The following is a 15493-nucleotide window of genomic DNA, read 5'->3' as shown; positions in this document are numbered from 1 at the left end:
AGAGGACTCAGGAAAGCACAGAGATCCTTCAGGCCATATCCTCAGTGACCCACCTCTTCCAATCAGGATTCACCTCCTAAATCATTTTTAATTACTCATCAATGAACTAATCCACATATAAGCATCCAGATCCTGTGACCCAATTACCTCCCCAAAGCCCCACTTATCAGAGTATGAGGTTCTTGGGAGACATCTAGATATAAATCCTAAAACTATGTCAACACATGGCTGGAGTGTTAGGCGTATAGGGATAGTGTTACAGTCAAGACAATCTATATAGCTCACTAAAATGTGGAAAATTCTACACATTTGTGCTAGAACACACACATTTATCCCTTTTCACTGATAAACTGTTACAAAAAAAAAAAAAAAAAAATTTATTAATTTGAATCACCCAAAAAGCACAGCCTGAGAAAAGGTGGTTTAGGACTGGTATTAAAAATCAGGAAAGAGAAGCTGAGCATGGTGGCACACGTCTAAAATCCCAGTAATAGGGAGGTAAAGGCAGGAGGATCACAACCAGTTCAAAGCCACCCTAAACTACATAGTGAGACTCTGTCTCAAAAAAACCAGACAGGAAAGAAAAAGCCAGGAAGGGGGATATTACTGAGTTGGTTAATGCTGTGGGCAGTGCCGCAGCTCACTGGAACCCTTAATGGTAGCTCTTCCTCTAAAGAGAGGCTGAGGTATTTACTTACCAAGTGTCACGTTCACTGGCTGAGCCATGCCTCTGATGAACCAAACCCCAACCCCAAGCACTTCCAGCCTTCTACAGATGAGCTGGATCCTTTAGCTTTAGAGAAATTCTCAAGGCAGAAAAGCAAAACCTCTAGCATCTGTGGTGGGAAGCTGGAGGAACACAGGATACCATACACTACCATACCTGCACAGAGACAGCCTGAGATGTGTTCTGAGTCACCAACAATTTCTATTTCAAAGATCTCTATCTCCATTAATTAGTTGGTGCCAGGATAAATACAAGAAGAATAAGAAATACAATTCATTTTTACTCTCGTCTTTTAGGAAACCAAGAACTTGGGGAGTTTATTAGGATAACAGATCAACAGTTCTCATGGGTGGGCTATTTTGTCTTCCAGAAAACATGTGGAAATATTTATAGATAGTTCTAGTTGTCATGATTAGGGAAGGAGCGGTTACTGCAACCTAGTAGGACGAGACCAAGATGTTGTTACACATCTTACAATGCACAAGATAGCCCTCCTTTATCCAACAAGGAACTATCTCATGGCAATACCAAGAGTCCCAAGATTGAGAAACCTTAATATAGATAAAAGGTATTTCAGTAATGTTAATGTAACTATATATATTTATATATAATTTCTATAATTACAAGTTAAAAGCCAGTATTATACACAACTTGTCCTACATGCCAGCAATACAAAGTGTTGCATTTGTACCACCAAAACCAAAGGAATTGGTGAGTCCAATACACCTTTTATCAGTTTTCCATTCTTGTGCCTTTAGTGGAACATAATTGAGATCAAATTCTGGTTCTGTACAATCTAGGTTTAAAGTAGGTGGCAGTTTTTGATAATAACAAGCTAGTGCAGTGAAAGCTGCTTCGACCACGCCTGCAGCACCCAGCAGGTGTCCTGTGGCTCCCTTTGTTGAGGAAACTGCAAGGGTGTAAGCGTAGTCTTTGAAGAGATGCTTGATAGCTTTGTTTTCTGCAGCGTCTCCCAATGGTGTAGAAGTAGCATGTGCATTGACATAGGATATCTCTTCAGGTTGGACGCCCGCGTCTCTCAGAGCAGCAGCCATACATCTAACAAGAAAACAGTATTTAATTTATTAGAACTAGTTTACCTAACGGTTTCTTTACCTCAATGGTTTGTGCAAAAGAAACAGGCATCCTATGAATCCTAACTTAATTACCATGAATATCAAATTTTGTCAAATTAATCACACCCAATTCCTTGGACTGATTCATCACCATGAATTGAACACACCAAAAACTATATCATCTCAAATAAAATATAATCCCATTTTTTTGGAATGGCTTTTCCTTTTCCCTTGGAGAAAATTATCATGTTGACTGAAGACTACAATAATTTTCTTCTAGGAATTTTTCATGAAAAAAGGGAAGCTGAAGAATTAAAATATCTGCAACTATGTTCCAAGTTTTCTCTCATGAATAAATACAAAACTGCATGTTTCCCAATAATCTACTACTTTGGTATGTCAAATACCTTTCAAATAAATCTTCTTTATTTGCTGGGTGTGTTCATACACACCTGTAATCCTAGCATTCAGAAAGCTGGGGCAGGAGGATCACGAGTTTAAAGCCAACCCTGAACTACACAGCCAGACCCTGCTTCTAAAAAACCACACACACAGAAAAATCTCATGGCAGTTCTACTGCAATTATAGGTGTCTGCCATCAAGCCCAGATAACATTCAGGTTTTCAAAAGCTACTCCAGAAGATTTTATTTTTAGATTCGTTTGTTCTTTGGCTTCTGTATTTATTTAGAATTCTTCTGACATGATAAAGATTTTTCTGTGTGGTTTCTTACCTCTTCTACAAAAGTTAAGCTGCTTTTCAAACTGTGGCCTTTAAACCAGTAGCATCACTATTACTTAAGACCTTATTAGAAATGTAGAATCTTAAGAGCTACCCCAGACCTATAGTCAGAATCAGCATTTCAGTAAGATCCTTGGGTGATTAAAGTTTGAGAAGGATAATTTGAGAACAACAGAACCTTAGTGGAATGGAGCACAGACCAGCTACACCTAGAAGTGTTGACTTTACTCTCTAAGTCTGATGAAGGGAAGAAAGTACCAAAGTGAGAAGGTGCACACTGATTAAACACAAATGGAGGCCTGGAAAAGTAGCAAGACATACAGTCATCTTTACAACCTGAACAGCCTTAATTAAAACCTAATTTTTGTAGAACTGTTCAAAGATTTCAAGCAAAAAAATTAAAAAAACAAATTGGTTAACCTAAAATGGAAAAACAATACTGTGTACCAAGAAATTACAACTTTCTCTAATTTCAGAGTTCAACAGACTCTTACGTTAAAAATATTTTCCACAAAACAATCAATCTTTACCTTAAGGCACCTTCTCCTTCAGAATCAGGGGCAGTTATGTGACCAGCGTCACCCGAGAGTCCATAGCCCAGAACTTCTGCATAGATCCGGGCCCTTCTTTTAACAGCATGTTCATATTCTTCCAGCACCAGCACAGCTGCACCTTCTCCCATTACAAAACCATCTCTCTTTGGATGAAACGGTCGACATGCCACCTTAGGATCTGGGTTTGTGCTCAGAGCTCGGGCTCTGGAAAACCCAGCAAGCGATAAAGGACTAATGCAAGAATCTGTACCTCCAGCCACCATCACATCAGCATCTCCATGGGCTATAAATCTGAAAGAGTCTCCCACAGCATGAGCTCCTGTGGTACAGGCCGTGGATACAGCATGATTAGGGCCCTTGAATTTGTGTCGAATACTGACCTGGCCTGCTGCCATATTAGTCAGGATTTTAGGGACAAAAAATGGACTGACTTTATTGTACCCTTTTGTCTGAAACATCAAAGCAGTTTCAGAAACAATTTCAAGAGGAATCATTCCCATCCCGATTGCAACACCCGTAGTCACTTGATCACCTTCTGTCTGAGGATGCCAGCCAGAATCTTTCAGGGCTAATTCTGCTGCCCCAATGGCCATGATGGTGGGAGAAGACATGGATTTGACATCTGACTTGGACACAAAGTTTTGCTCATTGAACTGACCTTCATCAAAACCTCTTGGCACATAAGCAGCAACACTGCAAGGGATATTTTTATACTCTTCACCAACCAGTGAAACAATTCCACTCTCTCCCTGGAGAAGACGATCCCATACTATCTGAGTTCCAACACCAAGAGGAGTGACGAAGCCAATCCCTGTAATGACAACCCGCCTATGCAATCTGGATGTTGGCGCAGTTCCAAAAAACCTCCTTTTATTTCTTATTAACTGCTGGCACAACCTTGAATGTAGAAGATGAGTGCTTGCAACTTTCAGGAAATTTCCTAAGCAGTTTGACATGCTGAGATTTCGGATGATCACACACACATTCCTGTAACAAACCACAAAACAGCCAGGAAATAATCATTGTTTAAATAGATTAAGAGTCTAATGGCACCCTGGATGTTCTTTTAGGTGCTTGATGTGCACTAATGAGCACAGAAAACATAAGATCACGTTAATTTATATTTCATCATCAAACCATCTTTCAGACTGCAACTACCTTACAGATATTAGAAGACAAAGTGAACCGATGATTTATTTGATTTATGAAAGCAATTATAATCAAAATTATCACCGGGAGTGATGGTGCACTCCTGTAATCCCAGTATTTGGGGACTGAGGCAGAATAATTGTTTGCAAATTTGAGACCAGCCTGGGCTACAAAGCAAGCCCAAGGCCAGCTTGAACTGCACAGCGAAACCCTGTCTCAAAACAAACAAACCCTATCATGGCATTCCTAACGTAATATTAACTACAAAAAGCACTCTTTTAAAGGATTAGAGTTTATTTAAAGTACTATTTCTAGTGTCCACGACACAGAAATCATATTTCAGGGCCATTTGGTTGAAGTGGGGTAAATAGGCTTTATTCATCTTCAATACCCAGGGATATTCAGCCTTTTGAAAAGGCAACCAGGACCAAGAGCCCGGGACTGAGCGTCTGGAGACCTGGGCTGAGAACTGACTCTAACTAAACTTGTAACTGAAGGAAAGGGAAATTTCTGCAACCCTCTAAACTTCTCCAATGGAGTCATCTGTGCAAGGAGAGGTTACGACAAGTCGATCACTGCAGGAGTACAAGGCAAGGGGCAGGGAGCAAAGGGGTGTAAACTATTCCCTTCATTGCCTCCCAAACACTTCCCACAAGGACGCGTGTACCTAGAAAGTAAGGCAAGACGAAATCAAGCCCTGAGTCCCCCATTTTCCCGCTTGAAACGTAACCCCGACCTAATGTGAAAGCGGACGACAGCCATAAAATGAATCTGAAGCAGCCGATACCTGTAACAAGTACTACCCCAGCCAAGCAACCAGTCCCCAGCATTGAAGGCAGGGCGCACGCGCGCAAACACGGAACGTACGAACGTACGTACGTACGTACCTACGTGCTCACGTAGGCGCCACGTCGCGTAAGAGCGCGCCTCATCCGGGAGCGCAGCGCCACATTGTATTGAGGGTAGCGGTCTGAGGCTGGTACGGCCATGTGAGGTTTGTTTTTTTTTCAGAGGCGCTCCTCGCTACTATGCTTAAGTGACTCGCAGACTGTGAAAGACCAGCGCATAACGCGATAGGTAGCTTTTTGCCCAGCACAAAGGAACTTCGGCGGGACCAGGGGGCGGGGGTGGTAGTACCTAGATATTCCATGTTGGCGTAGGGACGCCATCATATTCCACTGAAGTCCTAGGAAAGACAGTGATTGTAATCTCAAAAGTTACCACTGTGCCTTTCAGTACTGTTGCTAATAGCGAGAAATACCAAACGTCATTGGCAGGACATTGGTTGTATCACATCCAAATGCCAAGCAGCCTTTAAAATAATTCTGCAAGTGAATACTGTGTTGATATGCAAAGATACTGAGACTCCAGGCCGACAGTACACAAGATAGTTAACTTTTAACAAATAATTTTATAAAGTGCTGTAAGGATGTACAAGGAGTATGGTGTGTCCCAGCATAACTTTTCTTACCCACGTTTTTCTACCTTTTCTATAGTAATCAAATAATACTTTTGTAACAATAGCTTTTATTCTGAAAAATTGTTGTCCACCATACCACATCCAATGTCTGATAGGAATGGAAACAAAAATAAAGAATGGAGACATTTATTTCTAAACGTCTGAAATTCTCATTTATCTCCTTAGAGCTGGCTATGCATCTTTGGAAGAAAACTAACAGGCATATATAAAATATAAGTCAGTAGGTGATATTTATTGACCATTTGTTGCTCATGTACTGTTTCAGGTGGTTGACCATAAAATATGCACCTGGACTTTCTATTTAAATTTATGTTTTTCCCTGGGTGATAACCCTTTGAAGCTATTGTTACCATGTGGATCGCTTTTCCTTATTCCCAAGAATTTGGGTCTAGTTTAGCTTTTCCTAGTTAGTCCCATGTTGAAGTGAAATAGGAAATTTACTTTGTCTAAAATACATTGGAAATGGTGCTCGCCTGTAATTCCACCACTCTGGAGACTGAGGTAGGTGATCACCATGCCTTTGAAGCCAGTCTAGGCTACATAAGTAAGTTCAAGGCCAGCCTGAACTACATAATGAGGCCTTGCCTTAAAAAAAGAAATTACATATATATATATATATATATATATATATATATATATCGTGTATATATATATATATATATCACATATATATGATAGAGAAGCCCAGTGTGATTTTCAGTCTTTGATCCTGTGCCTGTCCAGTTATGTTTTAGTACTGAATTGTTTTTATTCAGTGAGATTAGTATTAAGAATTAGAATAAACATGTTAAATAATAACTTGTTGGGTAAGAAGTACCAAAATTTGCTGTTTTTTTCATTGGTATACAATACTTTTAAATTACAGTGTGAATGGTGGTGCACACCTGTCATCCCAGCACTTGGGAGGGTAAGGCAGGAGGATCACCTGAGTTCAAGGGTAGCCTGAATTACATAGCAAGACCCTGTCTCTAAATAAATAAATGAGTTATCTTGTGAAAAGACCTCCAAAATTTTCTTCAAAGCTAACATCATATGAAACATACAATTTTAATGTGCTGGTTTAAAATTTTTTCTTTTTGTGTAATAAAATCATCTTGGACAAGAAGCAACAAATCATTTAGAATCTTACAGAAAAGTAGAAAGACACCATCTTTATTTTTGCTTTCCACTGGAAGGAATGAGAATGTTTTATAATTTTTATAGCTGTACATGATTTAGTACCATATTTCTTGCTACAGTGCCATGTTTTCTTGAACTGAAATCTTCAAGCTGGCTCCACTTAACTCTTGTTAAGACTTCTTAGGTTTACTTCAAATTCTTTATAATTTTAGTCACAACTATAGTTTCCTACCAGCAGATTGACACCTCTCTCCTTCTGTCATGTGGGAAGACCAAATCCAAGGCCAAGGTATGGTAGGAAAACATTGTATACTGAGCTACAAACACCAGCCCAATAGTCATCTATGCACCCTAGTTTTTCCTCATTTCTAAACCTATGCTTATATTTTCAACAAACACTGATTGTTTTCTACCTTGTGCTAGAAGATGAGACACAAAAATGAATAGGGTTATGATTTCTGTTTTCAAGAGGTTCCTAGGCCAGTAGAAGGAGAGAGCCATGGAAACAAGTATGTACAAACTACTGAGACAGGTGCTGATAGAACAAAATAGTAGATATGTAATAATACAAAAGGTATGATTAAGTTACTATGCTACCTCTTTTAAATAAGAAAGGGCTTCAAAGATGTGATTCTGCCAGGGATTTAGCTCAGTGACGAAAGTGCCTACCTGGCAAGCTCGAGGTCATGAGTTCGATCCCTGATACCAAAAATAAAAAGTGATTCTTGAACTTTATCTTGGAAATAAGTGAAAATATGTCCAGTAAATCAGGTGGGAAAGGGTATCCTGACAGGAAGAATACAATAAAAGCATAAAACATCAGGGTATCAAACTACAAGTTTGTTCCATGTGACAAACATAAATTTGAGGTGTGGGACAAAATAATTTGAGAGTAAGGCAGGAACCAGACCACAAAGTTTTGGGTGACATTCTAAGGCCTTTTTATTTAGTCTTACAGGTTAAAGATCATGTGCCAGCAGCCCTGATCTAATTTGAAACATTTTTTCAGTCAGGGTCTCACTGTGTACCTCAGGCTAACCTCAGACTCCTGAATGCTGGGATCATAGGTGTGTGCTTCCATGCCAGCTCTGAAATATGCTTTTATTGAATCTAAATTTCCCTAGGAAGAGTATGGTAAACTCACATTTCCTTCACCAGAATCTCCCCTATTCCCATTTTCCTTGAACAAAACCACTATTTGTTGCCTAGTTGGCCCCCCAAATCACCTCACTTTAGAATGTGGGCAAGGGATAAGAGTGGTGGTGTGTATCTGTAATCCTAGCACTCAGGATTCGGAAGCAGGAAGACAGCTGGAGAGTTCAAAGCCAGCTTGAATTATATAGCAAGACCTTGTCTCAAAACAAAAATGTTATCAAGAGAAGCTATAGAAAACATCTGTAATTTCAGCATTCAAGAGGTTGAGTTAGGAGTATTGCTGGGAGTTCAAGGCCAGCAACACTAAATAGCAAGACCTGTCTCGAAATAAATAAATGTCACTGATGAAAACTGGTCATGGTAGCATACACCTGAAATCTTAGCACAGGAGAGGCAGAAGGATTGGTAGTCCAAAGCCAGTCTGGGCTATCTGCCAGCCTGCAGTGCAGCAAGATGCTGTTTTAAAACAACAAAAAACTATTATGTGTCTCAGACTGGCTGTGTACAAATCATCCACTGAATAGTTGTTTGCTAACAACTTAACAGAATCACAGAATAGTAAATCACCACCCAGGAATTCTCGAAAGGGTTCACTTCACTCCTTACTGATAGCCTTTATTGAGATTTTTTTTTTTCCCTTTTTAAAACAAAACTTACTTGGGGGAAATGTAGTGGGTTATTTCTTTTCCTATTCCATTTAAGAATAGGGTCGCTATGATACAGCTCTAACAATGGTATTATTTTGCTGGCCTTAGGACAGAAAAAGTGTTATACTGAGACAGCAAAGGAAATACAATATCAAAAGAAATAAGTTCAGGCTGGGGATTTAGCTCAGTGGCATAAGTGCCTGCCTGGCAAGCGCAAGTCCTAATTCGATCCCTGATACAAAAAAACAAAGTTCAAATCTGACCTTACTTTAGTTGTGTGAAGCAATAAGGCGTACAAAGAAATTAAGGAGCTAGGTGTGGTAGTACAAACCTGTAATCCCAGCAAATGGAAATTGAGGCAGGAGAATCCCTACAAAGTTCAAGGCCAGCCTAAATTACAAAGTGAGTTCAAACCAGCCTGGATTGCATAGTGAGATCTTGTCTAAAAAAGAAAAAGAAATTAAGGTAGCTAAATACCTTAATTAAAATGAAAGAAGCAAACAAAAGTGGGATAGATTCCTTTATAATGAATTCCCTTAATACTTTCATAAATGATGTGTCAAATAATTTTTTCACTCGGTATCCTTTTCTCTCCCTCTTTTCTATTACTCAAGGACATTAAGAGAAGTGTTTGTAAAGAAGGGATGGAGATTTAGCTCAGTAGCACATTTATTGCCTAGTATGCTAGTGGCCTTCAATTCAATCCTCACCACCACCACTAAATAAGAAAAAAAAAAAAAAAAGTTGGGTAAGAGTTATTTGGAAACAACAAAACAACAAAATGGTGACCTCTATGACTTTATAGGTGTGTTATTACAGTATGAATGCTGCAGCTGAAGAGTTATTCCATCCCTCTTCTCTTTTAATTCTACAGCACTTAACCTTTTTTGTTTGGTCCTAGGGATTTTGTTTTTGTCCTAGGGATTGAACCCAAGGCCTTTTGCACACAAGGCAAGCACTTTAACACTGAACCACATCTCTAGCCCAGAGAATCTTTCAACTTTGCTGTTTGGTATTTAGAGACTTTTTTTCCCAAGATTGTATTTGAAAAGGGTTTAGTCTTTTAAAAAAATCATAAATACTATATAATTCTATTATTTATTATAATAGTAAGTAAATACACTGATGGAAATGGAGACCCAAATTAAGAGGAATATAATTTGTGATAGACACAGTTACTTAAAACCTTAGTCTTACTCACCCTTCCTGTAATTGTTGAGGTGCCTGGCCAGCCAGGGAAGCACTGTCCAGCCTCCTCCCATTCATCTAGGTGTGACCTCATTCTTGCCCAGGATCTGATAAAGAATTCCTCACCTCAATTCTAGGGGCACGTGGTTAAGAAGTAGGTGCGCCTTTGGCCAAACCTCTAGCTAGATTGCAGGAGGTTTTGTAGCAGGAAGTAGCAAAAATAGCCTTCAGGCCAAATACCACAGCCTTCCTGATTGTTTTTGTTTTATTTATTTTATTTTCTAGACCATTTTATAGGCTTCCTGTTTAAAAAAAGATTCATCATAACATAACCACCTTCACTCGTTTTACAGTGTTGTGTATGAAACTACAATTGCAGAGGCAGAATTAGTAGAGACAGGCCAACCCTACGACTCATAAAAGCGTAAAATATTTACTCTTGGCCCTTTATAGAAAACATTTGTTGATCTATATTCTAAGGGATGTATCGATCTTAGACCCACTGACTACAGCCCCTGACTGATTAATCTGTTACGTGAGTTAGAAATCACTTCACTGACTGACATTTTTAGTCACAGAGCTAGCTCACAGAGTTTGTCGAACATATCAGTTTTGAAGTTTGTCCCAAATTTAAAATTTACAAGTATTCGGCAGGCCAACGGTAAATGAAGTTCATGGTAAAGGTCAGGGTTACACAGATATTGGAGGAAAAATTCAAATGTTAAAAGCAAACAGAGGTTGAAGCATCAACAGTTAAACCGGCTACTTGGGGAAATAAACGCGTAAGGCCCAGAAAAATAATTTTTTAAAGTCTGGAAAGAAATTTCTGAAAAATAATCAAAATGTATTTTTAAGGGTATGATGAGGCAGTGGCTTCATTAAAGAAGTTAGGGATGTAATTTCTAGGACGAATAAAAGGCATTGATTACATGATACACCTGCAAAACAAGTCACAAAATTATTATCTTTACTATGAGATACAAATTTTCTTTTGCTTCTCTTCCATTTTATCCCTAGTGTACGTGATTTACACTGGCCCATTTAGCCACACTTGTCTCAAATTTTCTTAAAAAGGGCTGGGGATGTAGCTCAGGGCTAAGGCCCTGAATTCAATCCCCAATAATAAACAAGAACTTCCTTCGTCTAACTGTGAAAAGAATTCTTCAAAACCTCAGCAGTTCACAGGGTCTTTGTGCTTTTCCCTGTTGCGCCTTACTTCTCAGCATCTCACAGTTACACGTTTGCCTAGTGTCTGGAAGGGAAGGCCGTCAAGCCGGTTATCTGTGCGGCAAGAAGGGAAGTGCGCCTGGTTTCTCCCGGTCGGCGGCTGGATCTCTGCGGGCGGGCAGCGCGCAGTGGAATCCGGGTTTCCAGGGGAAAGCAGCACTCCCAGTCCACCGGCGGGCCGGCCCGCAGCTCCAACCCCAGTCGGGCTCCGTAGCTAGGACCTCCAGGCCCGCGGGTTCCCGCCGACAGGGGAGCCCCGCCCCCTAATACCCCTCCCCCTCCCCACCCCGGCCGGCTGCGGGGCCGCGCGCTGCGGCGCCTGCTCAGTGCGGGACGCGGCGCGCGAGGGGCGGCGACGGCCGCGGGCTCTGGGGCATGGCGGCGGCGCTGGGCAGCTCCTCCGGCTCGGCGTCCCCTGCCGTAGATGAACTCTGCCAGAACACCTCGGAGACCTTTCTGGAGGCCTCCAAGCTGCTCCTCACCTACGCTGACAACATCCTCAGGTGGGAGCGCGGGGTTGGCGGGAGGGTCAGGGAGCTGCGGCCTCCCGACCTGCCGGGAAGAGGAAGTTCGTTTGCTGCTGTGACTCGGCACCTGCGGTCCGGGCACCCTGGTGCGCCCTGGGCCCCGCGGTCCCGGGTCGGGCTGGACGGAGCAGGCCAGGGCAGGGGGCGGTGGGAAGGCGCGCCCCGGCTGCGCTTCATTTCCACTGCGTAGATTTCGTGGAGCGCGGTGGCTTGCGTTTCCATATGCTTGTCAGAAGTTAGTCTTTCAGCGAACTTTCCTTCCCATTTTGAGAATAAATATGCTAATACTAAAGTATTCATAATACAGCCCAAGTGACAAGTTTTTAATTTTTGTGGCTTCTTCACATTTTTATTTATTGAAACATTTTAAAGTTACCACTTTTTTACTAACATCTGGATTATACTTTTCAACGTAAGTAAGAATTAATGAAGATAATTGCCTTGGATAAGAGTTGGCGAGCCCTAAAAGTTCCCACAGGTTTCAGGAATTTCGAGGCAAGTTTGATTCATGTTTAATCGCCTATTCAGGCTCCGTTTAAATTTAAATTCGTGGTGTTTTAAGGAGAAACATGATATTTCAGGGAGGGAAGTGAAACAATTTCCGTGATTTCCCCCCATGCCAGCTCTAAAGAGTATTATTGGCTTGAAGTTTGAAAGGAAATTTTTCAGTTTGAAGGCTATAAATTTCGTGTAACCCCTATTTTAAAGACAGTAATTGCAAGTATTGCTTTTAAATCCATGGCAGTACTTTTAGATAACATAAAGATTATTAAAGCAAATTGAAAGGAGAACACATTGAGCCCTTATTAAATGCTAGGGACCAGTGTATGGCCTGTTCAGTATTGCACAGTTGTGACCATCATGGAGATCTCCTCTAGAACACCTCAGTTTACCTTGTCTTCCCTGAGAAGTCTTACAGCTTTTCTTTAAAGTTAAAGGATGCCAGTGGACTCTGAATTTATGGGCTGGGTTCTCCAGACCTCGGTCAGTTTGAACTTCCTACCTGGAAAGCTACCAAACTCTGTAATCCCCACTGTTTAGGAAAGGGAAGTGACCTTGTGAAGGTAATCTACTTCTGCCTTCAGTCCAGTGAGACCAAAATTGCTGAGATCAAAGTACTTTGAGAAAGGACAGCTGTGCATGCAAATAATGACGTTTGGCATCATAATCAACATTATGAATATTTACTAAGCACTTGAAAGAGACTTGACATGCTTTCAGTTCGCGTTACAGGCTTTAGAATGGCTTCTGTTTCTGTTTAGATAAAATTAAATAATTTTATCTAACATTAGGAATTTGGAATTCATATAATTGGAGATAGTGTGAGAAACTGCCCTGGTTTGTCTTAAGTAATGGGCAAGTTAGGGCCCCAGGGAAAACCAGCTGAGTAAGTGGCCTATCAACACTGCTTGAGGTCTGGTGAGAAAACTGAAGATAACACTAATTGGAACTATTTTTCAAATTTGAGGGTAGAGGTTTGATCAAATAGCAGAGAATGTATCATGTAATCTGACATGATAGGCAAAAGGTAGCAACTATAGTAGTTTCTGGAGTCCAAGAGAAGCATAATGAAAATTTCATGTTAAATAGTATAAGATGAAAACACAAGGCATTGATTGCAGCTGTGAAACTTGTGGACAATCATAACTAATATGACTAATATGTAAATTATGTTAGTTACCTTTCTGTTGCTGAGATAGCATATCTGAAAAACAGTTCAAATGAGGAAAGGTTTATTTTGGCTCCTGTTTTCAGAGGTTTTAGCACATGACTGGGTTAACTCCAAGGCAGGAACGATGTGGTGGAGAGACACTGCTCATCTCATGATGGCCAGGAAGCAGAGCAGAGGGAGACCCACAGAGAGAAGAGGATGAGAATGTACCCTTCCAAGTCAGGAGTAGTGGCACACACTTGTAAACCCAGCCCTGGGAAGCTGAAGTGGGAGGACTGCCATGCATTTGAGGCCCACCTGGACAACTTAGGGAGACCCTGTCTCAACCCCACCACATACACCAAAGTATATATGTATATATTCTTCCAGATGTGTCCCCAGCTCCTTCCTTGAACCAGTGACCTTACTTGAACCAGTCCCCAGTTTCTAACAGCACATTCGGCTATGAACTCATCAGTGGTGTAATACTTTGATAAAGGTTGTGCCATTATCTAATCACCTTCACAAAATCCCACCTCTGAATATACGAGCCTTTTGAGGATCCAAACTGTATTCCCCCAAAGGCTCGTGCCTATCTCATATATGTAAAATGCATTCAGTGTATGTTTTAAGAGTTGCTAAAGTCTCAACAGTTCCAACATTTCACAGACGTCCAACTCAGAAGTCTTTTTTAGAACACAAGGCTGGAAACCCCTAAAAAAATAAATCAAAGTACATATGTCTAAGATACGGTGGCATGAGGTAAAACTTTCTGTTCCAAACAGAAGAAATAGGGAAATGGGAATAAGAATAGGACCAAAAGAAGAATGAAACCAGCAGGGAACACCTACAGGCCCACAGCTCTGTGACCAGGATCCAGGACATGTAGTGGCACTTTTCAAATGGCTTAGATAGCCCCACCCCTGTGGTCTTCCTAGTTGTATCCTACCTGGCCTGTCTCTTGGGGTGACTCTACTTGCTGCTTAAGGTTTTTCTTGGCAAATGTTCCACATGGAGGCATCTCCCAACTTTCTGGAGATTTAATTGCAGATTCAGTTTCACTCTTACAGCTTCTTGCATCACCCTCTAGGGCTCCTCACAGGGACTATAATCCTGTCACACATTGGCTAACCTCCCAGGCCTTCCTCTGAAATCTAGATGTAAACCTCAGTAATCCTGTAATTCTTGAATTCTGCATTTCTGCAAAACAGCATCACATGGATGACACCAAGGTCTGCCATTAGCACAAGCAGTAGCCCTGTGCCTTGGACCAGGACTGCAACAGACTTTATTCTTGATACCAGTTTACTGTGTTAGTCAACTATTCCTTGCTGAACACAATACCTGACACCCACAGTTTAAGAAAGAATCTTGGGGCTGGAGGTTTAGCTGAGCGGCATAAGCGCCTGCCTTGCAAGCAGGGAGTCGTGAGTTCAATCCCCGATACCGATAAAAAGGAAAAAGACAAAAAAAGAAAGAAAGAAAGAAGCTTAACGGGCTCATGTGTTCAAGCTGTCCCAGGTTTAAAAAAAAAAAATGCTTAGTTCACTGTGGACAGGAAACAGATCAGGGGAATAGTGCTAGCATGGAAGGAATGAGGGACCAGACATAGTTCACACAGTCACACCTTCAAGATTGACCCAGACATCCGGGCATGTGCTTTGTTAATCTACTAGGTGTTTCTTAATTCAATGAAATTGACATATCAGGATAAATAGTTAAGTCACTCATTGTCAACTTCACACCCAAATATATCTCCTTAAGCCATAACTGATCTCTAAATATAGACACAAGTTGATTATTCCATGGCAAACTCTTAGCTGCGAACCTTTGTAAAAGTTAAAAACAAATTATATAATCTCAGGATACAATGGTACAAGGTAAACATTCTCAGTTCAAAAAGGAAGAATAGGGGCATAGGAAAGAATTGGTTTTACAGCTTCATATCTGACCTCTGCAATACACAGTAAAGCGTGAGTTCCAAAGGGGCTGAGCACACCCATTCTTAGGGTCTTGCTGGTTGTGGTCCATGTAGCCTTTCTCTTGAGCTGACTCCACTCATAGGCTGCAGCTTTCTTTGGTGTGTATTTCTGGCTTCTCTGACTTCCTGAGGACTCCATTGCACCTTTCACTTCATTCCCACAGCTTTATGTACTGCCCTTTCAAGGGCTTTTCTCTTTGAAATATAGGTGAAAATCTCTATGACCCCACAATTCTTGCATTAAAACTAATATCACCTGAACAGTGGCAAGG

The 15493-nt window shown here is 41.0% G+C and overlaps 2 protein-coding genes across 5 annotated transcripts in view; one reads left to right on the top strand and one right to left on the bottom strand.

Moving 5' to 3' along the window:
* Positions 1-1017: 1017 nt before the first annotated feature.
* Positions 1018-5123, bottom strand: Oxsm (3-oxoacyl-ACP synthase, mitochondrial). The gene is made up of 3 exons (XM_005008295.4): positions 5034-5123; positions 3074-4084; positions 1018-1786 (listed from the first exon to the last, which is right to left on the bottom strand). Exons 2-3 carry the CDS (start codon positions 4051-4053, stop codon positions 1384-1386), a joined length of 1383 nt encoding a protein of 460 aa, XP_005008352.1. The 5' UTR covers positions 4054-4084; positions 5034-5123; the 3' UTR covers positions 1018-1383.
* Positions 5124-11379: 6256 nt separating this feature from the next.
* Ngly1 (N-glycanase 1) overlaps positions 11380-15493 on the top strand; it is a 73037-nt gene continuing 68923 nt past the window's right edge. For all 4 annotated transcript variants that reach the window (XM_063257041.1, XM_003479996.5, XM_063257042.1 and 1 more), the window contains exon 1: positions 11380-11565. In XM_063257041.1, coding sequence (XP_063113111.1) covers positions 11438-11565 — 128 coding nt within the window. In that variant the 5' untranslated portion in view covers positions 11380-11437. The remainder of the gene's footprint in view (positions 11566-15493) is intronic.

Source organism: Cavia porcellus, unplaced genomic scaffold, assembly GCF_034190915.1.
Source record: "Cavia porcellus strain 051 isolate PalLab524CR breed Dunkin Hartley unplaced genomic scaffold, mCavPor4.1 scaffold_10, whole genome shotgun sequence".
Classification (NCBI taxonomy): Eukaryota; Metazoa; Chordata; class Mammalia; order Rodentia; family Caviidae; genus Cavia; species Cavia porcellus.
Note: the sequence above shows the minus strand (reverse complement) of the source record. Positions and strands in the feature narration are given on the sequence as shown.